Source organism: Panicum virgatum, chromosome 2N (genome assembly GCF_016808335.1).
Source record: "Panicum virgatum strain AP13 chromosome 2N, P.virgatum_v5, whole genome shotgun sequence".
Taxonomy (NCBI): Eukaryota; Viridiplantae; Streptophyta; class Magnoliopsida; order Poales; family Poaceae; genus Panicum; species Panicum virgatum.
Window position 1 is genome coordinate 66,474,948 of NC_053146.1, and position 24,242 is coordinate 66,499,189.

A 24,242-nucleotide genomic window follows, 5' to 3' on the forward strand; every position below is an offset into this window, starting at 1 on the left:
ACACTTGGCTATAGTGTCATATTGTCTCTCTTGTTGATTATTGCTTTTAGTTCCTTCACTCGTTACTCTCCAAACATTTAGGCCCTTTGCTTGGAGGTGTGATTGCATTAGATTCTTCCGTCGATGGAAGCCCGTGCCATCTAAACGTGGAGGAGGTCCTAGAGAATCCATCCCTTCCCCTAAAAGAGCTAACTCACTAGGCGGTGAAGCCTATCGATCTAATGAGCCGGTAAACACAAATTTGCCAATAGAATTGGCTTTGTTTGTGAGACAAGTGAGTCCCGGCTCTGATACCAATGATATTCTTGTCTTGACGACGTTCTTCAAGAACCCAAACTTCATTGCGGGTGAAGTTGTTGAGCTCTTCTTGCATGGCTATCACCCAATCTGGATTCTCAAGAGCTTCATCTATATTTGTGGGTTCCAAGCAAGAAACAAACGAGTAATATTCACAAAAAGAGGCATATTGACGTCTTCAAGTTCTTACTCCACCGGAGGGATTACCCATGACTAAGTCAATGGGATGATTTCTTGAAGTTCTTGTAAGCCTCTCTTGTGCTTGAGACGTTAATTCTTCTAGTGATTCGCCATCTTGATCTTGAGCTTGGGCTTGTTCACTTGTGATGTGCGTGTCATCGAATGGAAGTTGTTCTTCAAACACTTGTTCATCATGGGCATCATGGAAAGGAGGTGAGGCATCATCTTCTTCATCGGATGACTCATCATGGTGATGTGATGATGTAGACTTGTCTTCATCCTTTGAGTCATCCTTGGAAGTGACTTCAACTTGAGTGGATGAGACTTGTATCTCTTCTACCTCCTCCTTTGGCTTTACTTGCTCAATAGTGATGTTCTTCATTACTTTTCGAAGTGGTTCATCACCTACATCATCACAAGAGAAAACTTCCCCTTGGGAGCCATTAGTCTCATCAAATTCCACATCACAAGTTTCTTCAATCTTGCTAGTAGCACTATTGAATACTCGATATGCTTTGGAGTTTGATGAATAACCAACTAGAAAACCAACATCACATCTACTTTCAAACTTGCCTAGGTGCTTTTTTTTTCTTGAAGATGTAGCATTTGCAACCAAACACCCGGAAGTAGGAGATGTCAGGCTTCCTCCCAATGAGAAGCTCATAGGGTGTCTTTCCCAAGAAGCGGTGAAGATAAACTCGGTTGAATGCATGGCATGCGGTGTTGATGGCTTCTGCCCAAAATCTTTGTGAGATGCCATAGTCATCCAACATTACTCTTGCAAAAGTGATCAATGTCTTGTTCTTCCTCTTCACCACTCTATTTTGTTGGGGTGTGTATGTTGATGAAAACTCATGCTTGATCCCCATGTCGTTGCAAAGCTCTTCTACTTGAGTGTTCATAAACTCCGTGCCATTGTCACTCCGGACCTTCACAACACTTGACTCAAATTCATTTTGAGCTTGCATGACAAAAATCTTGAAGATCCCCATAGTCTTGCTCTTGTCCTCTAAAAAGAAAGTCCAAGTATATCTAGAATAATCATCAATAATTACAAGACAATAGAGATTATCGCCAAGACTTTTGTAGGTGGTTGGCCCAAATAGATCCATGTGTAGTAGCTCCAAGCTTCTTGATGTTGACAAATAAGCCTTCATAGGATGTGATGATGCAAATTGCTTCCCGGCTTGAGGCATATATATAGGCCACCAAGTCTTGTAGCCGTTGCTCCAACGGTCAGCAGAAAATCTGCGTATCACCGAAAGAACCGATGCCTCTGGCTGAGGTAGCGTCGGTTCTTCCGGTCACTCATAACCCGAAGTAGCCGTTGAACTCCTGACAGCTGACGCAGTGATCACCGGTTGAACCGATGCTTTGTACCGATGCATCACCGGTTCATCCGGTGCTTAAGAATCTTCTCCTGGGCGCTGACGTCATTGCACCGATGCAATACTCCGATGCACCGTCGGTTGAACCGGTGCTGAAGAATCTTCTCCTGGGCTCTTGACATCGTCTCTGGAACATAGGACGCCCAATGCACCGATGCTCCTTTTTGACCCTTCGGTTCATCCGGTGCCCATAAGCTGACTTGGCTTTGATTCCCTTCTGCCATGGCATCGGTTCTTCTGACAACCATCGGATGCACCGATGCTTCATGCGTCGGTTCTTCCGGTGCTTCAGACCGAAGAGCTTTCAGGGCGCTGTCCTGAGACCCGCGAGGGGCGGCTCCCCCTCGACCCCCGACCGCTAACCGGATAGCAGAACCCCCGTAGGGGCGGCCCTTCGGGCCTTGCTACGCCTATCTTTTCTTTCTCTTTGTCATCACTTGAACATAAAAGCCTGAGAATGGCCATCTTAACAATCATATTAGTACAAATGTTGTGTTGTCATTCGATCACCAAAATCACTCGAAAATGGCATAAATGGTGCCATGTTCCTTACAGCTCACCTAGCAGTAACTCATCTAACCTAGTCGTTCTATGTCGACTTTTCTAGACTTCCAGCTTTCCACAAGTTGCATGAGAAGTTCGATGTTTGTTTAAGCTTCTAGCTTTTGGTGCCGAGAAGCTGTTAGGAAGCTCAAACAGACAAACCTCTATCTAGTTGTGCCTTAAGTTAATGGAAAGCGAAATAAAAAAACAAGAGGGCAACGGTGGTGGTGCGGATTCGCTTCTTCTTTGGCTGTGTTGTTGAGGTTGCACCACACTGCAGTGTCGCTCTGAAGCTATGGTGGAGACCAATTGCACGTCGAAGCCTTGCTGATGGCTGGCTACGAACAGCAGCATCCAACAGACCGCACACGCTCCCTCACGGTTTTGTCCTACTTCGGGGTCTCGCAGATCTGATCTAGGGGCACGAGGATGCTCTCCGAGGCGACGAATCACCCAATGGGTCTGCAGCGGCGGTGGATCAAAGCTCTGATCCGTGTGATCCGTGGCCCGTAGCAACCATGATTGACGAAATTGGTCCGTGATTGACGAAAGCGGTGAACTAGCTCGCTTCACTACTGCACCCAGCCACCCAATAGTACTGTGGTGGTGGACGGCGGCGAGTAAAAGTGCTGACGGCGCACTTTCTAGCTGGTGCTACAAGCGTCCTAGGGCAAGCAGGGGGAGGGGATGGGTGGGTTCTTACATGAAAAGCCGGCCGTCAATTTGCTGCCGATCGCATCTCTTGGTGGTGCCGGTCCCCTTCCTTGTCCCGCACTTCATACGTGATCACCAAGGAGCGCTTGATCGGCTCATGGCGGCTCACCAGAATGCAGAATGCTCCAATGACGGTGACTCGGTGAGCTTTTGGGGGTTTTGGAGGGGTTTTCGCGGTTTCGCCGCAGGGCAATATGGTCTTTCACCACGGGTTTGAACGAAACGGGTCCCGTTTATATGGCACCGCGGCCGTGGCCGCAGGTGGTAAAAGAGGGGAACAACGACCATGAACGGAACGGGTGTGGTTACCTTTCTTCTCACCACGGCCGGATGGGGTGACGCTCCCAGCTTCGCGCCAGTAGAATATGCTCGTGGGCTAGCAGATCACGCTGGATTAAGCCAGACCCAGAGAAAGTGAGAGAAAAAAAAAAGGTCGGGTGAGGGATTGACCCGAACTGACGAATAGAATTGGAATTTCTCCGTGTATCCCGAAATTCGAACAAACCTGTTAAAATAAATTCCAAGAAGTTTCAAATAAAATCCAGATTCTGTACACAGTTTTATTCAAACTTAATTTCTACTTGATGAACACAGTAAATTGGGTTTCAAACCCAGAGTCCAGAGCGGCGGCGGCGAGTAAAATCGTTACCCTTCCCCCTTCCGTTCCGTGGGAGATGGAGAAGACGAACGAGGTGTTGATGAGGGAGGCCCTCGGGAAGAGAAACTCCCGTGATCCTGAGGTAGAATCCCACCAGATCCTGGCACATGAATTCGAGGACAAGCAGATCCTTGCACGTATAGCTAGTGACGAAGCGTTTTGGGATAGTTTGGAGCAATGTTAGGGCAGTTCCAATCCAAACTCTACCACGAAGTCTAAATCACTTATTTATTGTGTTTTGCTGATATGACAGTATATTTATAGAAGAGAGAGGGAGAGAAATCAAGACTCCAAGTCTTATTTAGACTCCAACTCTTCACGCAAATCAAGAATGAATATGAGAGATAAGTGGGCTATATAAATTAAAGTAACACACTTTGTATTCGGAAGTATAGTTTGTTATGATGGAGTCTGTGAGGTTTAGACTCAGTGAGCGGAGTCTGCATTAGGACTGACCTTACGCGGCACGGCCAGTGAGGAGGGACACGGAGCATGCGGAAACGAAAGCGTCTAGGAGGAAGGTGGATCTGGCGACGGCATCCCAGAAGGAGGCGGCGGCTGCCTGGTCGGAGGATGATGAGGACGACGACGACCCGGACCGTGAGGCTCTCCGATTCCGCAAAAGATGGAACTACCTGTGGTCCGGAAATTTCGGTTCCTTCGAGGATACCAGTGAGTTCTCGAATATATCTTGCATCTATCTATCTATACCCTCACTAATTAGGTTGACTTTGGATCGCGATAGATGTAGTTATTATTTAACATACTTCTGATGTCTGATGGGTCTCTGATTAATATAGGATCAGAGCTCGACCTGTAAGCAACAATAGCTGAAATAATCTGATCGTAACTCGTACCTGCACATGCTGAGTATTGTTGTTATCTTGTTATCATTATTGCTGTTATTGAACTCGATCTTAAACTAATTAAAATCTCCTACTACGTGCAGCTCTTATACCCCCTATGCGCTTTACCGATGACCCTCCGGTTGGAAGACTCTACCCCTGCCATACTCTACAGATATTTTCAGCCAAGATTGCAGGAATAGGAGGCTTCCAGTGGCCTCTCGACGTGTTTGGTCTGGTTGCCATACGCGACTCAGTTGATCAAAATCGGAATATTATCTTCCAACGCTCAAGGGATGACTGCCAAACCATCACTGGGAAGGTTCACACTAAACCTTTTCATTTAATGTTTTGGTTGCATAGCTGCACTTCTGCAGTTCTGCCTGATGCATCATGCACCAACTTCCAGCAACTGCCTGCATTTGTATATCATTCTTTCATTACCAAGCAACTGTGCGATTAGTTAATTACTATGCCATTTAACCTGTAGGCCCACAAGGTTAACAAATTTAGTTTCATTGATGAAGCTTATAGATGAGGCTTTTCTTTCGGTGTTATATCAGGCTTCATTGCCCTAAGGAAGTTCATATAGCTTATATCTGTGGGTTTGATCGTACATACATGTATGCAATGCAACGAAATAACCATCTTTGTAGCACTAGTTAGTCTCAACTAATTACTGAACTGAATGCCACACTCACTCGTTAGGCTCAACTAAATATTGATACAACACACTTACTGAAGTTCTTACCTCATCATATTGATACAACACACTTACTAGGGAGATGGGAACTCGAGGCCTGAAGGCCCTTTACATAATCCCCACAACACATAGAAGACCCTCCTGACTCCATTTTCTCCTTCTATCTCTGTTAAAATATTGATGGTTGGGAACTCAAGTTACATGATCCCCACAACACATAGAAGGTCTCTTGACTCCATTTTCTCGTTCTATATCTGTTAAAATATTGTCATATTCTCGTATTCATGTGCTTTAGAGTACCCCCTCAACCCACCCCCACCCCCCATCTATTGGCCTGAGAACTTTTCAGGCTTTGTTTGCAAGGCTTTCTCGGAAATCTGCATAAGGCACATTTTATTGAACTATACTATGATTGTTTGCACAGAACAAATATCATGCCATTGTTGTCAATAGTGGATTCAGCTAGCATTTTTATCTTACATTTGATAGTATATGCACCATTCATGCTTTATGCCATGCACTTCAGTGCTGAATCTTTCTTTTCTTTCCTTGCACTTAGGGTCACATTTTTATTTAATTGTTGCATGCAGGATCCATATTTAGTGCTCACAGGTCCTACCCGTGCTGTGCTGTTGTGGGATCCTGTGACCATCGAGGTTTACCTAAAAGTGAAGGGCCCTTCTGAACTCGAGGATAAAACCTTATGCTTCCATGCTGAGGTAATACAATGCTTCACTAGGGTAAATTCATGCCTGCTCCATCGAACTTGGACTAGCAAGTTTAGCACACTGGAGCTTACACTTGGGCATATTAATTTCTCTGTTGAGGCCACAATATCTGTTCGAGTTGTTGATGGCTCATGGCAAGATGGTTTCACGGCCAGTTTGCTGCCTGTATGGTCAGTTCTGATTGTGAAGATAAAGTGCTTGCTATTGGTGGTAACACCAGTGTTAATGACAAGGAAATTGTCCTGCTTAGTTTTGGAGATGAGAAGCCTGCCATGGTTGATGGTGTGATAGAGCTTTCTCGTCGTGTTGTTTCTGTTGAAGTTAAAAGCAAACTGAAAGTTTCTGTCAATGCATGGCAAGATGATAACAATATTGTGAAAACTTGGGAGGAATTCAGTGCTAAGGAAACAGGTAGAAGCTTTGGTACGCTTGACATTGGGTTTTGTAAAATGGACGTTATTGTGGCCTGGTCACTGGTGTCGAGTCATCCGGAACTTCGGTGTTTCTGATGTGAAATGGTATTTCCATAATTTTCAAAATGGTGGAGCATTAGCTATTGCATCTGAAGTGGTATTATGTATTGTAGCCTTGTAGGTGTTGCGTTTGAAGTGCTACTTATGTATTTTAGGTGTCGAGTCTGAAGTGGTACTGTGTACTGAAATAAGATATAATGATGTTGGCTTCTTGTGATTCTGTGTGGGCAAAGCTGGATGTTTCTTTATGTACAAGTATTTTTCTGCAAACATGATAATAGACTGCATCACTACATCTCTGTACATTTGAGCTATTTTTGGGTGACAATTATTTTGAGGCAACGGAAGGATATAGACAAAGAAATGGTTTATGTCCGGTGCCGTGTCTAATGGTATCAAATGGTTATGTCCGGTGCCGTGTCTAATGGTAACTACTTGGCCTATTAAATGACTTGCAAGTTCAAATTGTAAAAGAATAAAATTGTTTGAAGAAACGATAGCTCGTTTGGGTCTGATAGAAGAGTAGCATCCCAATTTCTCTGCCTCTGCTGAGGGCACCATTCTTCGAGTTGCTTCCTGCTATCTCTGGTGTCTGGTCACGCAATAAGCACCAGCAGGATTTCTGAAAAAGAACGAGAATATTGTGTCTTTTCGAGGAATATGTGGTCAGACGTCATTGTTTTTGAGCTCATGCCACTGGCATTTATACGTAACACGACTACATAGGAATATAGGATTCGAGGAGATAGCAGAAAATGGAAGGGTGGCCACTATGATGAAGGCATGATGAGCCGATAAGGTCAACTATGTTTATCATGCAGTTTGGTTTGTAAAGCAGCTGTCAAGTTGATGTAAGCGAGTGATTGCTTCTGACCCTTGGAGACCTCAACGAGTGGTTGAAAACACAATTAAACAACTTTTGTGAAATGAATATGCAGTTTTCTGCAAAAAGTTATAGTTGATCTTATTTCCTTCACGTTTCATCAAGACTAGCAAATTGGATCGGTGTGGATAGGGGACCCCCATTTGAGAAAACTGAACAGCTGATCAAAGTTTAAAGTTTAGTGTGCACCTGTCTATCCAGTGAATTTGCAGATACTTCAATCATATACAATTCTTAATATAAGTAGCAGAATAATCATCGAACCCTGCTCTCAAATAGAGAGCATACTATGTAGTTCCTTGGACTGTGATGCTACTACGCAAGAATTCAGGCAGGAGTCAGGCTACAAATCTTAACGAAAAGTTCACACTACAAATTTACACTTGAAGCTTGCTATTATTTTACTAGCTGATAGACAACCGATGATGAGTTTTCTAATCTCTGTACACATCATCACGGTTCAGCAATAGCTGGCGATTTGTCTTTGTCATTGATCATGGGCCCGGGGCTTTGGGCGTGTGACGATCATTCGGGCCTGAACCAGGGTAGTCAGTTACCTGCAAAGCCATCCTTCCAAACACATCTTCAACCCATGTGTCATTTCTCCAATTGTCCTGCAATATTTTGTGATCAAGCAGTAATAAGATCAGTTCTAGAGGAATGGATCGCTTGAACTCAATCAGGTAGTGTGTTTTTTTTCTTCTGAACATACGTTACAAAGAACTACAGAAGAATGATCTGAACATGTTCATGCTTCATATGGTTAGTTCAGGGGAATGGCTAATTTGAGCTGTACTTAGGCAGATAGAGTAATGTACAACCAGTGCCGAGGTTTCTCTAAAGGTCTAGCATAACTTATACATGAACATGCTTTTACTGTTTCAAGTGTGCTTCTGAACATGTTTCAGTCTTACAAGTATGCCATATCATCATTGTTTGACCTTTAAGTATCCGTGAGTTGACTCATAATTCAATACACCAATGATGAACTCGAATCACACTTTCAAGTGCTTGCATATTGCAGCTTAAGATCTCAAACTCTCAATCAATTTACTGTTTCTGTGCTTAGCCCACACTATACAAAGACACAAGTAATTCAACAGACTGATTAAAATTCGTTAGGCTGTGAATAACAAAATTAAGCAGCTAAATCTATAAGCAGTTTATTTGTACTACTGGAACTAGTAGACAAGTACCTCTGCTGCATCTTCAGCGCCCTCTAACGCTGGAGCCTCAACCATACTCGCTCTGAAGCCCCCTTCACCCACATCAACAATAGCACAACCAAAGTTCAGACACCAGTCCACAAAGAACATCTACTCGTGAAACAGACGAATAAGAAGAAGACAATATTTGGGGGTGAATTACTTGTGAAACGAGTTGCATGAACGGACGCGACGAGGAGATGGAGAGCGAGCAGGATCAACAGCAACCGGCCGGCTGCCAGCCTCGCCATGGTTTCCATCTCCAGGAGCGTGCCTGACTCTTGGCTTGACGATGCGTCCGGATTAAATAGCTGCGACCTGCGAGGCCATGGTGTGGCCGCCGTCTTGCGTGTTGGACAGTCGACACCTAATCATAGAGCACTGGAAAGGAAAACGCACGGAGAAAAAGGAGTCTTTTTCTGACGCCCATCACCACAAACGCAATTGGCCGCCTACCTAACATGGCTGTGTTCACTGGTCTTGCAAAAGATAAGAGTCACAGCCCTAGCTGCTAGCGGTAGTAGATCGGAGCCGCAAATGTAGACAATCTTGCTGCACGGGGCACGGCACTAAATCAAGGGTAGCATCTCAAGATCTCTGCATCTTCTGACACGCCCGGCACCATTCTTCTTTGCATTGGGTCCAAGGTTCTAAATAGCCGGCTATAGCTTCCGCTATAGACGGCTATAGCTTCCAGGAAAGACAATTGCTATGGTATTTAGCCCGCTAAAACCAGCTATAGCCCGCTAAATGCCGTAACGGTAGCCTTGCCACTAAATATGTTAGCCGGCGATTTAAAACCATGATTGGGTCACAGTCACACTCGCGTCTAGTTCATGACCCAATGCAAGAGAATGATGTGAATCCTAGTACTGCCAGCTTGATTAATATAATCTGCTGGTGATTTTCTTACAGTTTTCTACGTTGGTGTTTGTCATTGGAATGAGTGGCACGAGTTGCTTCCTGCTATAGTATATGGTCAAGTAATGAGCATCATATCATCAGGCTACAGGCTTTCAGAAAAAAGAACGAAATAAAATACGTTACTTTTGGAGATATATATGGTCAGTGTCTTTGTTTTTTTAGCTCATGCCACTGGCTTTTATACGTGATACGACTACATAGGATTCGAGGAGACAACAAAAAATGGGATGGTGGCCACTAGGATGAAGGCAGAAGAGGCGATAAGGTCAACCGTGTTCATCATGCGGTTTGGTTTGTAAAGCAGCTGTCAAGTTGATGTAAGCGAGAGATTGCTTCTGAGTTCTGACCTTTGGAGGCCTCAACGAGCTAGCGGCTGAAAACAAGCGCTGAACTACGCGTTGAGTTGTTTGTGGACTCCGCGCACAATTAATCAAACACCTTCTGTGGAATGAACGTGCAGTTTCCTGCAAGAAGTTATAGTCAGTTCAGGTGGGGGATACTCTACCCCCTCAAAAAAAAATATATATATATATAGTCAGTCTTTTTTTTTTCAGATTCGGGACTGAGCACCTGTACAAAATCTAATGCATGCTTAATTATCCAGTGTGAAGTTGTGGCCGTGAGGACACTGAGGTAATGGGATCCAGAGGTCTGCGTTGGTTTTTCACTACTGGTGCTAACCTGCTGCCTAGTGTTGCTGTTGCAGCACGGGCGCACGGCGACGGCAAAGGCGCTCAAAAGAGTTACTGTACTACGAAAAAGAGAAACTCATCCAATTTTGCTTGGGCCTAGAGATTTTAGGTTTGCTTGTGCCTAGAAATTGTAGATCTGCTCGTGCCTAGAAATTCATACATGTATTGAAGCCATTGAGTTTTTCGAAGTGGATTTATTGACGCCGACGAAGAAGAGGATCGCATCCACCAGCTGTCGACGAGAAAACATACGTATCCTCTCTTCAGCAGCGATTCCTACAGCTTTGGCATGACAAACGAAACACAAAAGCAGCTAAATATCAATAAAAATGATATTTCAAAAAAGAATAACAAGAGATATATCGGTGAAAAGAAAAGAAGAGCGGAAACTTTCCCGGGCTCGATAGCCCCAGAGCAAGCCCAGCAGGCCAGCACACACAACGAAAGAAGCGCACGTGTGTTAGAGGCTCAGCAGTGGGCCTCCGCTCGCCACAGAATTCTGGCCCATTTAGTTCCGTCTCATGCGGCCCAAGAGCCGAACGCTATCCTACCGGTTTGTGTGTCTAATTTTTCCAATTTAGGAGCTGTTTAGTTACCAAAAATTTTCACCTTCCCTTTGAACACATGTATGAAGCAATAAATATAATTAAATAATAAAACTAATTACACAGTTTGGATGTACACGGCGAGACGAATCTTTTGAGCCTAATTAATACATGATTAGCCATAAGTGCTACAATAACCCACATGTGCTAATGATGCGGTCAAAGGTCTCAAAAGATTCGTCTCGCGGTTTCCAAGTGAGTTTTGAAATTAGTTTTTTAATTAGTGTCCGAAAAACCCTCCCGACATTTGGTCAAACATGCGATTTGACATCCAAAATTTTTCTGGTTTGGAACTAAACAGCGATGAAGCTTCACTGGAATGGAAAAAAAAAACCTTCGCTGGAATCGCATGGACCCCGTTTCTCGGAAGCCTCCTGCACAAGTGCAGAGTCAAGCCGCCGTCCTTCCTCCTGTCCGATTCTCCCAAGAGGACTAACGGTAGAAAAGGCGAGCACCCGAGCGAGGAGGCACCCGCCAGGCCGCCACCAGGTCAGAAGCGCAAGCGCCGGTGGAGCGGATGGACCCAGCCGCGCAGGGCGCTGGACTGGACGCTTTCGTGGCAAAGCCGGGCGCCGGTCAGTGGAGACGGGGTTGCTGTAACCGTTGAGAGATAACTATTCGGTCCGGAGCATTGATTCCCCGTACCGAATAGACTAACTCTGGGGTTGTTTGGTTTCAAGAGCTAAATTTTAGATTATGTCACATTCAAGATAATTTTAATATTTATTAATATAAAATAAAATCTGATTATAAAACTAATTGCAGAATTCTGTGGCTAAATTGCGAGACAAATCTAATGAAGTATATTAATCCGTAATTAGCGGATTGTTACTGTAGCACCACTATAGCAAATCGTGGATTAATTAGGCTCATTAGATTCGTCTCGTAAATTAGCACACATCTGTTAAAAAGATTTTATAAATAAATTTTATTTGATATTCATAAATGATAAGATTCTTTTTGATGTGACAGAGGCTAAAAAAAATTGATGGAAAAAATAGAGCCTCTATCTCTCAAGTCAAGCTCCCTCCCTCGCACGGTTTTGATTGCGACAGGCGGTCGGGATTTGGCCAGGATATTCCACTCCCTTCTTCCACTCCATGCGTCTGTGCAGCCACTGCCCATGGATCACGTCCCTGTCGTCGTGGTTAGCAGCCTGCACTGCTCTTCCTTTCTTCCCGTTTCATCAGCCGGATCTGCTTGGCGTCAAAAAAAAAATCCCAGGTAGACGAGCAAACCGATGCGTACTCCACATAATGTTAGTTTGACACGGCCCTGTGCGCTATTTCAGGTGTATTTTCTCTGGGACGGTCACCGAAGATTAATTCCTTAACCGACAATAGTTAATCAGGACCAGGATGCTCCGGCCGGCTGCTGCTCGCAGCTCGCGTCTGGTTCTGAGCCTCTCCGTAGCCTCCGACCGACAACGCAGTCCGTCTAACACGCAGCGCCGCCGTCCGTACTCGTTCAAGCCCCCAAACCTTCAGCGTCATTTCCTGCCGGCCTGCCACTCCCTCCCAATTGTTTCCGCCGTCAAGATTCTCCAGCCACCGTATACTACCCGACAACGCTCGTGCGCACACGGAAAATTCGCGCCAATGTTCAAATTCTGAATTTTCTTGTTCAAAAACAGCAGCAGCATGCATGTATGGCAAAATGTTTTTTTTTCAAAAAATAAAGAAATGAACTACACTCCAAATTATGTAGGCCGCCATAGCTGTCGATCTGCCGAACAGTGCTTCGCTGTCTCGCAACTTGCAAGCCCCTGTTCCCGTCCAGTCCAGTTCAAGCATCATGCTTGCTCCCTGTTCGTAACATAAAACCCACTAGTTAACTCTCACTTAGCCAGTCACTTAGCTATCGTAACAAGCTCGTGCTCGATCAGATCTGGGTGTTACCGCGCGCGGCGTGATGCCAGCTAGACCGTCCAGCAAGGAGATGGGGGCACGCACGTGGCGGCGCCAGATCGTGTCCATGACGTACGCGAACACACGTACGGCGTCGAGCAAGAGGGGCTCGTCTTTTCACGCTCACGTTAACCCAAGCAGCTAGCGATGCGACGTTTTGTACTGACCCTGACGAGCCGGGACAGCGCCCCGACACACGTACCGGCCAGCGAGGCCATTCGCCCAAACTTGGTTAGCGCTAAGCCCTGGCCCCGCCCGACACCAGATCCGGATCAAGCGTACGTGCAGCGATAAAGAATTGGGGCCGTGTTTGGTTGTAGGGTGAAAAAATTTTCACCCTACTTTGACCACTGATTTAGAGTATTAAATTAAGTCTAATTATAAAACCACTTTCACAACTCTGTAAATCGCGAGACGAATCTAATGAGGTCTTTGACCGCGCGATTAGATGATGATTACTGTAGCATCACTGTAGCAAATCATCAATTAATTATCGTCATTAGATTCATTGTGAAAAGTTACACCCGTCCCTGAAAAAATTTTGCAAATAGACTTCATTTAGTACTCCATGCATATGAGATTCTCTTCTCGAAAAACGTACGCGAAATTTACCGAACCCCGCCTGGAATGGGAGGGCAACAAGAGGGGCAGGGGCGCCCCTAATCTATGGCTAATCACTTTGATTAATCAGCTACTAATCGAGTGTGCTTACCGACGTGCGGGCGTGCGATCCGGATGCTCTTGCGAGCCAGGGTAGTTTGCACGTCGGCAGTTCTGGCTGCGAGCCTGGGATGACGTAGTAATTTCGATGGGGATTCTCTTTGCCGGGCCGGCGAGGGACGGACAGGACAGCTAATGGTCACTTGTATTGCATTTATGTATGCTTTATACTAGTACTCATCCGTTTTAAATTATAAATCATTCTAAAAATCTTGAAGAGTCAAATTTTTTTCAAGTTTGATCAAATTTATACAATAATATAATAACATTTACAATACCAATTAAGTATCATTAGATCCTTTGTTAGTTATATTTTCATAATATATCTATTTGATGTCATAAATTTTTGTGTTTCTCTCTATAATTTTGATCAAACATTGAGATGGTTTGACTCTCCAAAATTCTTGAAATACCTTATAATTTGGAACGGAGTGAGTACTATGTAACTCTGCGATGCTAAGCAACCTGCTTAGCATCTCATGTGATGACGACTGCACATTGTGGTGGACAAAAAAAAGCTGCACATATTGTTTCACACTTTATGCATGATCCATGTCAGTATAACTGGTTTTAGCTTTGATTGTTAATACATAAATAGTCCCATAAATCGAGAAAATAACAATAGATGATGTGGTAAATTCACCAAAAAAAATTCAAATTACTTGATTATGGTTATTCGAAATTCATCCCATAGATCATAAAGGTACGCTAGAAGACACGTATTTTGGATCGACTAGAGTACTATATATATACTTGCTGTCAGCTACCTAGCGACTGGAATTTTTGTGTATGAACTCAGGACTTGGATTGTCGACTGTGCAAAGGCTCAATCTATCCCACGCTCCCAAACCAAACAATTCAGCACGAGCGCGTTTCTTATTTTCACACCGCCTGCTGGTTTGTCTCATCCGTACGGACGGTTGAAGGCTTCACATTTCCACACCAATTACGCCCGAGACGATAGGAAACTCGCTTGCATTTTCACTCTCATATAAGGAAGCTCCGATCCACGCACGGCACGACTGACTTGTCACTTATCCGAACATAGTCTCACCGTCTTCATGCCAAGCACGTCGTGATCACACCATCACAGCGGCAGGCCCCTCGCAACAGCAACATCCAAAAAACGAATCCATGGACGACTCAGATCTAGTCGGATCAGTTTGGGAAGTGTGTGCTACGTAGCTAGCACACTGCCGGCTAGCCGAAGCACACGACGCTTTCCCGGAAGCTGCCGAGCGGGGGGGGGGGGGGGGGGGGGGGGGGCGCAGTGTCAACCGATGCATCCACACGAATTGAACCCGCACCCACCCCTACCAGTTTCCTCACATTTTCTAGCTCGCGCCCACGATATTCCACGCCACTTTTTACCAAATTTGTTGAGGGCATTGTGCAGCCCAAGTGGTCACGTAAGCTAGCTATCCCTGGCAGCCCCAAGTACTTCGCGGAAGGAGACGGGCACCTTCCTCCCCCTGCGCCCAGCCGAGCCGACGCCACCATTCAATTCAAGTCACCTTCCTCCCTCTCCCCGCCAAAGCTGTCGCACCCAGGCCTGGTCGCACCTCGCAATATTCGTACCCCCCCTAGCTTGCCCTCCCCCGCGGGTCATATAAAGCTCGCCTCCCTCCCCCACCGTTCCTCCAACAAGAACCCCGGCGCACCACCATCGCAGCAACCTGTAGCATTCGGAGCAAAGGCTCCTTCTTCTAGCTCGTCTACACTACAGACCGACCACAGAGTAAGCTCGATCCAAGATCATCGATGGCTGATCAGAGGAACGCGACGGTGCGACCGCTCCTGCGCCGGGTGCTCTCGTTCCGGGAGCCGCTCCTGCTCATCCCGTACCTGCTCACCTTCCTCGGCGCCGCGGCGTCGGCGTTCGTGCGGAGCCACTCCTCGCTGCTGCACGCGCTGGCGAGGTCGCTCGTCCCGTCCAAGTGCGCGTACAGCGCCTCGCCTGCTAGCGGCGACCTGCCCGTCGCCGCCGCCGAGGCGGCGGAGGAGGAGGAGGCGGCGGAGGACGCCGCGCTGAGCAAGGAGGAGGTGGAGGCGATCATGGGCGCGATCGGCCTCGCGGCGGCCGGCCGCGGCGAGGGCCTCGCGCCCGCCATGGGCCAGGACGAGGTGGCTCGGCTGTTCGACGCCGAGGAGCCGAGCTTCGCGGAGGTGCGGAGAGCCTTCGCGGTGTTCGACGCCGACCGCGACGGGTTCATCAGCGCGGCCGACCTGCAGGGCGCCCTGGCGAGGCTCGGCGTGCGGGAGGACGCCGCCGCGTGCCGCGCCATGATCGCCGCGGCCGGCGGCGGCAGGGACGGCCGGATGACCCTGTTCCAGTTCGTCAGCTTCCTCGAGAACGGCTTGTGTTGAGATCCAGCCGGAGGAACTGACCATTTACTTCATTTTTTCCCCTTTCTTTTCGTCGACTCAGCTCGTGGCAGGAGATGTGAGAGTAGTGAGTGCGTGTCCTCGGAGAGACGAACGGTGTTGGTTCTCGCGTGTGTTTTTTTCCTCCTGCCATGAGTCGGGGGTGGATGAACTGTGCAGCGATTAACGCACTAATTCCCAAGCTAAGGAAACAGATAAATGGAACTAATTTGCCCCGTTGCAAAGATCCTCTACTGTGCCCGATGATTCCTGAATGCCTTGGATCATAAAATTTCCTTGAACGGCATGTAGAAGTCAATCCGTGTGTTGGAGCATGGAACTCACTGTTCGTAGTCTACCACGCGCGCCTAAAGTTTCCGCGAATTGGGGTCAAAATCACGAGCAACAATTTCTACATTCAAGCATTGTTTGGGACCCTACCGAAAAATTCGCCGAGTTTGGTCCGGTCCGGTCCGTTTCATCAGGTCACAACTTTTGAAGTTTTGATGATGTTTCCTTCTCCTGCTGGTGCCGGCCAGATCCAGACTCCAGAGGGTGCTGGCCTGCGGCCGTGTTCCAGGAAGCTTCCCAGGGAGTTGGCCGCTGCCGCTGTGGAAACTTGCTGACACCGACGTGCCCGGACCGGGCCAAGCCGGAGGACGTAACGAGGCAGGAGGGGACGATCGCTAGCACAGACAGCCCAGCACGGGTGTCGACGGCTTGGAGGCTGACGGGAAACATCGGTGCCGGGCGCCGGTGGCCTGCAGGCGAGGTGCGCACGTCTATGACCTCATGACTCACGAGGGTGTTTATATTCTCGCTTGCTATCAATCTGTATTTCTATCTCTACTATTTCTAAAGCAAGCGATATTTTCTTTATCTGTCAATCGAAATTTTAATTGGAACCTGGCTGAATCAATTGAAATCCTAATCTCTGGACAAATCAATCGAAATTCCAACCAGAAATTGGACAATCAACTGTCTCCTCCGGTCATGGCACAACCTGTACATGGATAAAAAGGGCACAAAATTGATGATCTTATACAAATCCGCATACCGTGGCAACGTATGAGCATCGTGCTAGTCGGGGGGGGGGGGGGGGGGGGGAGGAGTCTAGGTAATGGTTGCCTTTTCTCCCGAGATTCTGATCGTGGTTGGCATGCGCGAGATATGCAGTAATCTTCACTCCACGCGGCATAAATAAAGCGACTAATTTCCTCGTGCGTGTGCGGGATACGATTCCTTGGCATATTGCGGCTGCGCCTTCTCGGCATCATCAATCCTATCGGCGGTTGGCTTGAAGATACATATTATACCTAATGAGTTGCCTTTCTCCCACACCAGCCTATTAGCTCAGTTGGTTAGAGCGTCGTTCTTATAACGCGAAAGGTCGCAGGTTCGATACTGCATGGGCCATATTTTTAACTTCATTGTACACGCTGCTGCTAGGCTGAAATTTTTTTTTAGAGTATTAAATAAAGTCTAATTACAAAATCACCAGCAGGATCTTTGGTAAATTCACGAGACCAATCTAATGAGGTCTTTGACCGCACGATTAGAGGATGGTTACTGTAGCATCAATGTAGCAAATCATAGATTAATTACCGTCATTAGATTCGTCTCAAAAAATTACACTCATCCGTGAAAAAATTTTACAAATAAACTTCGTTTAGTACTCCATGCATGCATTCATCTTTTTGTGAAATTTTTTTCGTTGCCTCAGCCAAACACGGCCTGGGCCTAATTTTATGTTGTAATGGAAGGCTGGCCCATAGGTCCAAGTTTACCCAAAACCCTAGAAAAAGCCACACGGCCACACGGGAGGAACAAGTCCATCGAAGCACACGTCTCCACTCTCCAGCTAGTCGGGCGCGGGGTCTCCGTTCCGCCGCTGTTGTTCGACCAGGCCACCGGCGGCGGCGCGCGCGTTGTATCCGGCGATGTCGGCGCAGGCGGGGGCAGGGACGTATTCCCCGGCGGCTGCGGCGGGGGGCAAGCGGCGGGAGAAGAGGGAGGAGCTGCGGCGCCTCCTCGCCGAGGATGCCGACTGGCCCCGCGCCGACGGACGCTCCTTCCACGACTGCCGGCCAGCGTGTAACTCCCCGCTCCCCAACCTCGGCTGCGTTCTTGCTCCTGTGTAGCGCCACCTCGTTAGAATGATTGTGCTACCTTCGGTCTGCTCTCGCCTAACCCATACATATGGTGTTCGACGTTATGCGTGAGGAGTGGGGGCATGTCTGATGCCATGCGGATATGCCATTCATCTGGTTTTAACCTTTGTTTTGTTATTTTGTTTCAAATGGTTGGATTCCATGCCTCTTCAAGTTTTTGCACCGAGTCATTTATCCTAAATTCCTAATGTAGTTTCCTGCCTATGCAATTCTGCATCAATATCGATATGAAACTATGAATGAAGCAGTGTTCTGTGGGGTTTAAATTAGTCAGTTTGATTTGTGTGTAGGATACAGTTATGATTTAAAATGCGTCTTGCAGTTATGCAAACAGGGCTAACTACGGCTGCATCAGGGTCTGCTTATGCGGAGTTTGGGAAGACAAAGGTCATTGTATCAGTGTAAGTGTAACATCATGTAATTGCACCTACTATTCAGTTGTTTTATGTTTTCGATATCATGATGTGAAGTTGTGTTTCATTACTTCAATGTATTCTGTACAGCAATATAGCCTCGTGTTTCATTACTTACTACAAGTGTAGAATTTGTCTTATTGAAGATTTATAGTGGTGTGTTTGTAGCTAAATATTAGCAAGTTAGAGCCAACTGAAGTAGGCATGCAAGTTAATAAGCACCAGTGTTTCTTGCCATTGAAGTGCCTAATCGTGATTTAGTTGTATGTTACTTATGCTCTATAATCACTAATGGTATTTAGCTATAAGGTTAACTATTGCTCACCGAAGAAATTTCTTGGGCATTATTATGTGCTTCTTAGCACTGAATGTTTTAGTTTCCTATCTTGTTTATGAACTTGACAACTTGTTAGATTCTGTACTTATTTGAACCTGTCTTATTGATTAATTGTTCATCTTTGTTTAATGATTACCTCTGTAGGTTTGGGCCAAGAGAAAGTAAGAAAGCAATGATGTACAGCCCCTGTTCCGCTAGGCGTCGATTAGCTAGCGATTAGGCGCGACTGCGCGCTGGGCCGTCGCCTCGCCTATGGGGGTAGTCGCCCATCTAGGCGGGCGGAGGTGGCGACCGGCGCGGAGGAGGCGGGGACGGGGGCGGCGGAGGTGGCGACCGGCGCGGAGGAGGCGGGGGCGGGGGTGGCGACGGCCCGGAGGAGGCTGGGACGGGGGCGGCGACGGCGCGGAGGAGGCTGGGACGGGGACCGCGACCGGCGCGGTCGGGAAATCACCGTGCGGTGGAAGGGATAGGGTTGGGATGAGGTCCCTTAGAGATAAGGTTGCTGTACAAATTGGGCTTGGGCTGTTTTATGGGCCTTTTATGTAATATTTGGCCCACATGTGTCCTGTTTTTTTCTTTTCTAATAGACTTTTGTAGGTAAAATATGAATGGATATAGAACGCCTAGCAAAACGCCTAGCAACGCCTAGGCGCGATTAATCCCGCCTAGGCGCTAGGCTGAGGGTCAGCGCCTAGAATCCGCCTAGCGCCTAGCGGCTAGCGGAACCATGTGTACATCGATGTTGGTAGGCTCAATTGCAACGTGAGCTATACAACATTTGCCACTCCAGTGCGTGGACAGGTACACTGTTTACTTACCTCTTGTTTCTCTGTTTGGATCATCTGCTGGAAGGTATTTTTAGACTTCCCAGGGAGCAGACAACAAAGAGTACTCATCAATGCTTCGTAAAGCTTTGGAAGGCGCTGTAATGTTACACACTTTTCCAAAGACTACTGTTGATGTTTTTGCCTTGGTTCTTGAGTCTGGTGGCAGTATGATACTATCCTAGCCTTTGCTTTTGGTGATATGTATAGTACAGTAGACCTTGTATTTTGTTAAGGAAATTTTAGTTCAGTGCTCATTTAAAAACGTTGAAATTCTGTTCAGCACTAAGAAGTAGTAACATCTTTCTAAGATTCTAGAGTCTCATATTGTTGAGCTTATGAGATAGAGTCAGCGCTTAGTTGTAACTAATAACTACCAGTTTGAACATGCCATTTATATCTAGTATTTACTTGCTCTGCAAAATTGAGTGCGCTTATTTGTGTTTTTAGTTGATAAGGCCGTAACATACTTATTTGCTAGCGTAAAATAATGATTCACCATTTTTTCACCAAAAGTGACAATTTTACAGTATGACCATGACAGTATGTTATTGTGCATCTCATCTTAACTGTATTGTTTCAGTGGAAACCTTTCTTACGTGACTAAATTTTTCTGCATGAGTTTGTTTGCTAAAAAAAGATCTGAACTATGTTGGACCTTACTAGCAGTTGTTTCATTTCAGGTGATCTGCCCATCATTATATCATGTGCTAGTCTTGCACTGGCAGATGCTGGAATAATGATGTGTGACCTTGTTACATCTGTATCCGTGGTATGGCTCCATGTTGTCTCTGTTCTATCATACTTGACCATCAGTTAAACTTGAGGATGATCACATTTTACTTCATTGTGCCAGTCCTGTTTCGGAAAGAACATCGTCATCGATCCAACCTCAGATGAGGAAGCATGGCAAGATGGAAGCCTCATGGTAGCTTTCATGCTAGCCCGCAAGGAGATAACCCAACTCACACTCACTAGAGAGTGGAGTGATGGAAAAATCACCAATGTATACGCTACCTACTGCACTAACATAGGTAGTATATCTGTTGCAATTGGTAACATTTTGTTATGTTCATCAACAGGCGGTAGAGCTTTGCATGGATGCTTGCAGTAAGCTTGGTGACATACTGCGTGACCGCTTGAAGGGTACTGCCACCTTGACGAGCGAATGACATTGCTGAGGCAACACTTGCAACAACTATCCTTAGCTGTACAAAAAATCTGTAGGCAAGGGAGGCTGATAGTCCTGATGTTTGAGTGGGCATATATGGTTATAGTGATTGATTTATTATTTCTGTCATGGAAGAAGTTTTCCGTCGTGTAATGTACTCTTGACTTCTAACCTTGGGTCATGAATCTTCTATACGTTTTCTCTGTACTGTAAAATTGTTGCTCTACTATGTATGGATTCTTAAGATCGTGACATTTATTTTAGGCTTGAGGGCAAAATCTTTTTTTTTTCAATGCAGTTTTAGTATATTTTGGATGTGGCAACGACCAACGTCACATGACTTACTACATGAATTATACTATTACATGTAAAATCCCTGCATTTTTATCAGAATAGTGAAGAAAATATTGAACAGAATAAAGTGGGTTGGCGTAGTTCACGGCTCTACGTTGCCGACTGCGCGGTAGCAGCTCGTCAGTCGGCTGGCTTCTCAGCCTCTTACCTACACTGACAGTGGGTCACACATTCCTAATCCTCTTCCCAGCGACACAAAAATATCTCGATTCTGACAAATATCCGAACAGCTTGGCGCAAGCCGTTCCCCCATCTTCCCGTGCAGCATATAAACCCTCCTCCCGTGCCCTCGTCCTTCACCTCCAGCTTTCCAAGCCCCGGAACCTTATCTCCATCCAAATCCTCATCCCACCCCATCCCGAGCGAGCGTCATGGCCGCCGCGCTCTTCTCCACCTCCCTTTCAACCAGCTTCCTCGCCCTATCCTCCCCGAAACCCGCCGCAACCGCGGCCTCCGCCTTCCTCCCCTTCAGGCTGCCGCTGCTCGCTGTGTCGGCGCCGGGAAGGCGGGTGTTCGAGCCCGTGGCCGTCGCGGTCTCGTCAGAGTACGAGACCGAGGGCGCGGAGCAGGAGGATGAGGGAGCCGAGGAGTTCTCCGAGGACCTGAAGCTGTTCGTCGGAAACCTGCCGTTCAGCGTCGACAGCGCGCAGCTCGCCGGGCTCTTTGAGCAGGCCGGCTCCGTCGAGATGGTCGAGGTATATATGAGTTTGTTTACCTCTCCGTCTGTGTAATTAGTCTCACATATGGTCAGTTCGCTAAACTTAGAATAATTTTAAATTAAAAATTTGAAAAATTCTGCTCAGTGTTATATGGTCACTGGAATTGAACTGGAGGCTGCAGCACTGGACAACTTGACCGAATTTAGTCCGGGTCAATGTTACGTGTTGTTTTAAGTATTTGAACCTATGTCCTTGTAATTACGACCACAAATCGACACAAACATTACAAATTCTCAAGTCCAACAGAGCTGCATGCAGTGAGCGAACCTTCTGTGTTTCATTATTCTAAGAATTCGTAACTGTTTTCCAGGTTGTATATGATAGAATGACTGGACGAAGCCGTGGATTTGGGTTCGTGACAATGTCCTCAGCTCAAGCAGCTGGAGCCGCTGTTGAGCAATTCAATGGTTATGTGAGTATACTTCCATGTTTTAGTCTACCTTTCTCCTGGTATGCTTCTGGAGCAGATGAGCTACCTAATTGAAGATTTTTTTTTTATAATTGAAGAAAGAAAAATGATATAGCACGTAAAAGAAGTAGTGTCGGCATTGTAATAATGCAATGTCGATGTTTTGTGCTGATCATTAAGACTTTCATATGTTTGGTTTGCAGCGAAGTATGCATTGTTAAAAAGCTTGAAATATGAATTAACTGAACATTTTAGTACTCCCTCCATTCCAAATTCTAGGTCGTATTGGCAAACTATAAATACATAGTTTTTGTTATGTATCTATTATTGCGTATGTCTATGTGCATGGCAAAATTTATGTACTATCTATAAAAGTCAAAACAGCCTATAATTTGGAATGGAGGGAGTACGTAGTAGCTTTGTGCTAGCTGTTTGCAACTGAATTTTGCGTCTACTGCATGCATGGTGCATCACATTGCAGATTGAACTCCTGAGTCCTGACTAATTAGCCTTGCCTCTTAAACAGACATTTCAAGGAAGACCACTGAGGGTGAACTCCGGGCCACCGCCGCCTAGAGATGACTCCGCACCAAGAGCACCAAGAGGCGGTGGTGGCGGTGGAAGCTTTGCAGATTCAGCAAACAAGGTCTATGTGGGGAATCTCGCATGGGGTGTCGACAACTCGACGCTTGAGAACCTGTTCAGCGAGCAAGGGCAGGTGCTTGATGCTAAGGTCATCTACGATAGGGAAAGCGGCAGGTCAAGGGGATTTGGTTTTGTCACCTATCGTACCACTGAGGAGGTCAACAATGCCATATCAAACCTCGATGGCATCGTAAGTTCTACATTGTCTTTATTTTTTGTGTATCTTGTGTACATTGTTATTTCACCTAGAAGATGTGCTAACTGAGTGTTGTATTGTAATGCAGGACTTGGATGGCAGACAGATCCGAGTCACGGTTGCGGAATCAAAGCCGAGACGCCAATTTTGAAATTTCATGATGGTGATTTAGAGGTTAATAGTGTGTTTCGCCAAGTGTTAGTTCCTAGCTTCTATTATTGCCACCATATTATGAGTAAAATGAAGATTCGGATGATGGGGGCTGGAAGTGAAATTGTTGTATACCGGGAGAATTTCCCAGACTGCAATGAACACAAACGCTCTTATGTTCATTGCGCTTTCAAAAAGAAGTAGAAATATTCTTGTCCCCGCATGCGTACATAGCATCGGTCAAGAACATATGTGTTATGATCTAACTTTTTTTTCTGAATGTTCGTGATGGTATGTGTCATGTATGATCCTTCTGGAAAATAAATTCAGTTATTTTTTTCAGCTGAACCACGGAACTGACAATTCAGATCTCCCTTCCATCTTCTCTTCTGAAATTTATCTTTAGTTAGTGCACTTTTTATGACAGCTATAATGCCAAAAAAACCCCCTTAATATCATAGATAATGTAACTCTAAATAATTTATGAGAAAAAATGGAGCTGTCAAAGATTGATAGGAGTGAACTGACATTCATGACTGCTTTCAACATGAGGGTCGTCTGCTCTTATCTTGCTCAATCCTGGAATCTTTGATCGACAGTTTTAGAGCAGCAACCCTGAAATCATGCCTTAGTGCTTGCGTATAACCCCCCACCCCCCTCAATTTTTTTTTTGTCTCAGTGGCATGTTTCAGCGCCCCCCCCCCCCCCCCCCTACTGCAGTAAGATGCTATTTTTCTTTCATCTTTTGTGTACATTTACATGCAGTTTGCTTGTCTGTGTTTACCTACTATTTATCTACTTTTGTTGCACTGGATACATATTTGGTCCTGACTGACTATATTTATCTAATGATGTTGCACAGAATCCTCTGGTACTGACTGGTCCTATTCGTGCTGTTGGGATGAACGAGCCTGTGACCATTCACGCTGAGGCCGTGTTTAGATGCCAAAAGGCAAAACGCAAAAAATTTGTAAATCACATACATGGTGTACTAAATATAGTCGAAAAATAAATTGCATTATAC

The 24,242-nt window shown here is 46.0% G+C and overlaps 4 protein-coding genes and 1 long non-coding RNA gene across 7 annotated transcripts; 4 read left to right on the plus strand and 1 right to left on the minus strand.

Annotated features, from left to right (window-relative positions):
* The first annotated feature begins 3,712 nt into the window (after nt 1-3,712).
* Nucleotides 3,713-6,832, plus strand: LOC120661920. Its single transcript, XM_039940932.1, has 4 exons — nt 3,713-3,959; nt 4,237-4,452; nt 4,730-4,947; nt 5,919-6,832. The coding sequence occupies exons 1-4, from the start codon at nt 3,797-3,799 to the stop codon at nt 6,342-6,344; spliced, it is 1,023 nt and encodes a 340-aa protein (XP_039796866.1). The 5' UTR covers nt 3,713-3,796; the 3' UTR covers nt 6,345-6,832.
* Nucleotides 6,833-7,589: 757 nt separating this feature from the next.
* On the minus strand, nt 7,590-9,043 carry LOC120661922. The gene is made up of 3 exons (XR_005670135.1): nt 8,781-9,043; nt 8,609-8,670; nt 7,590-8,026 (listed from the first exon to the last, which is right to left on the minus strand). It is a non-coding gene; the product is annotated as an uncharacterized LOC120661922 (long non-coding RNA).
* Nucleotides 9,044-15,025: 5,982 nt separating this feature from the next.
* On the plus strand, nt 15,026-16,078 carry LOC120661923 (probable calcium-binding protein CML46). The gene has a single exon (XM_039940933.1). The coding sequence runs from the start codon at nt 15,227-15,229 to the stop codon at nt 15,830-15,832; it is 606 nt and encodes a 201-aa protein (XP_039796867.1). The 5' UTR covers nt 15,026-15,226; the 3' UTR covers nt 15,833-16,078.
* Nucleotides 16,079-17,622: 1,544 nt separating this feature from the next.
* Nucleotides 17,623-21,060, plus strand: LOC120661924 (exosome complex component RRP41-like). 3 transcript variants are annotated; one of them, XM_039940936.1, is made up of 8 exons: nt 17,625-17,923; nt 18,323-18,401; nt 18,895-18,933; nt 19,488-19,551; nt 19,622-19,742; nt 20,258-20,346; nt 20,431-20,580; nt 20,657-21,060. In XM_039940936.1, exons 1-8 carry the CDS (start codon nt 17,770-17,772, stop codon nt 20,744-20,746), a joined length of 786 nt encoding a protein of 261 aa, XP_039796870.1. In that variant the 5' UTR covers nt 17,625-17,769; the 3' UTR covers nt 20,747-21,060. The 3 variants fall into 3 exon arrangements, with proteins under 3 accessions (XP_039796868.1, XP_039796870.1, XP_039796871.1); XM_039940934.1 differs by having other exon boundaries at nt 17,623-17,923; nt 20,431-21,060; XM_039940937.1 differs by lacking the exon at nt 17,625-17,923 and having other exon boundaries at nt 18,310-18,401.
* A 288-nt stretch (nt 21,061-21,348) lies between these two features.
* On the plus strand, nt 21,349-23,519 carry LOC120661925 (RNA-binding protein CP29B, chloroplastic-like). The gene is made up of 4 exons (XM_039940938.1): nt 21,349-21,794; nt 22,129-22,230; nt 22,754-23,062; nt 23,157-23,519. The coding sequence occupies exons 1-4, from the start codon at nt 21,471-21,473 to the stop codon at nt 23,217-23,219; spliced, it is 798 nt and encodes a 265-aa protein (XP_039796872.1). The 5' UTR covers nt 21,349-21,470; the 3' UTR covers nt 23,220-23,519.
* Nucleotides 23,520-24,242: the final 723 nt, after the last annotated feature.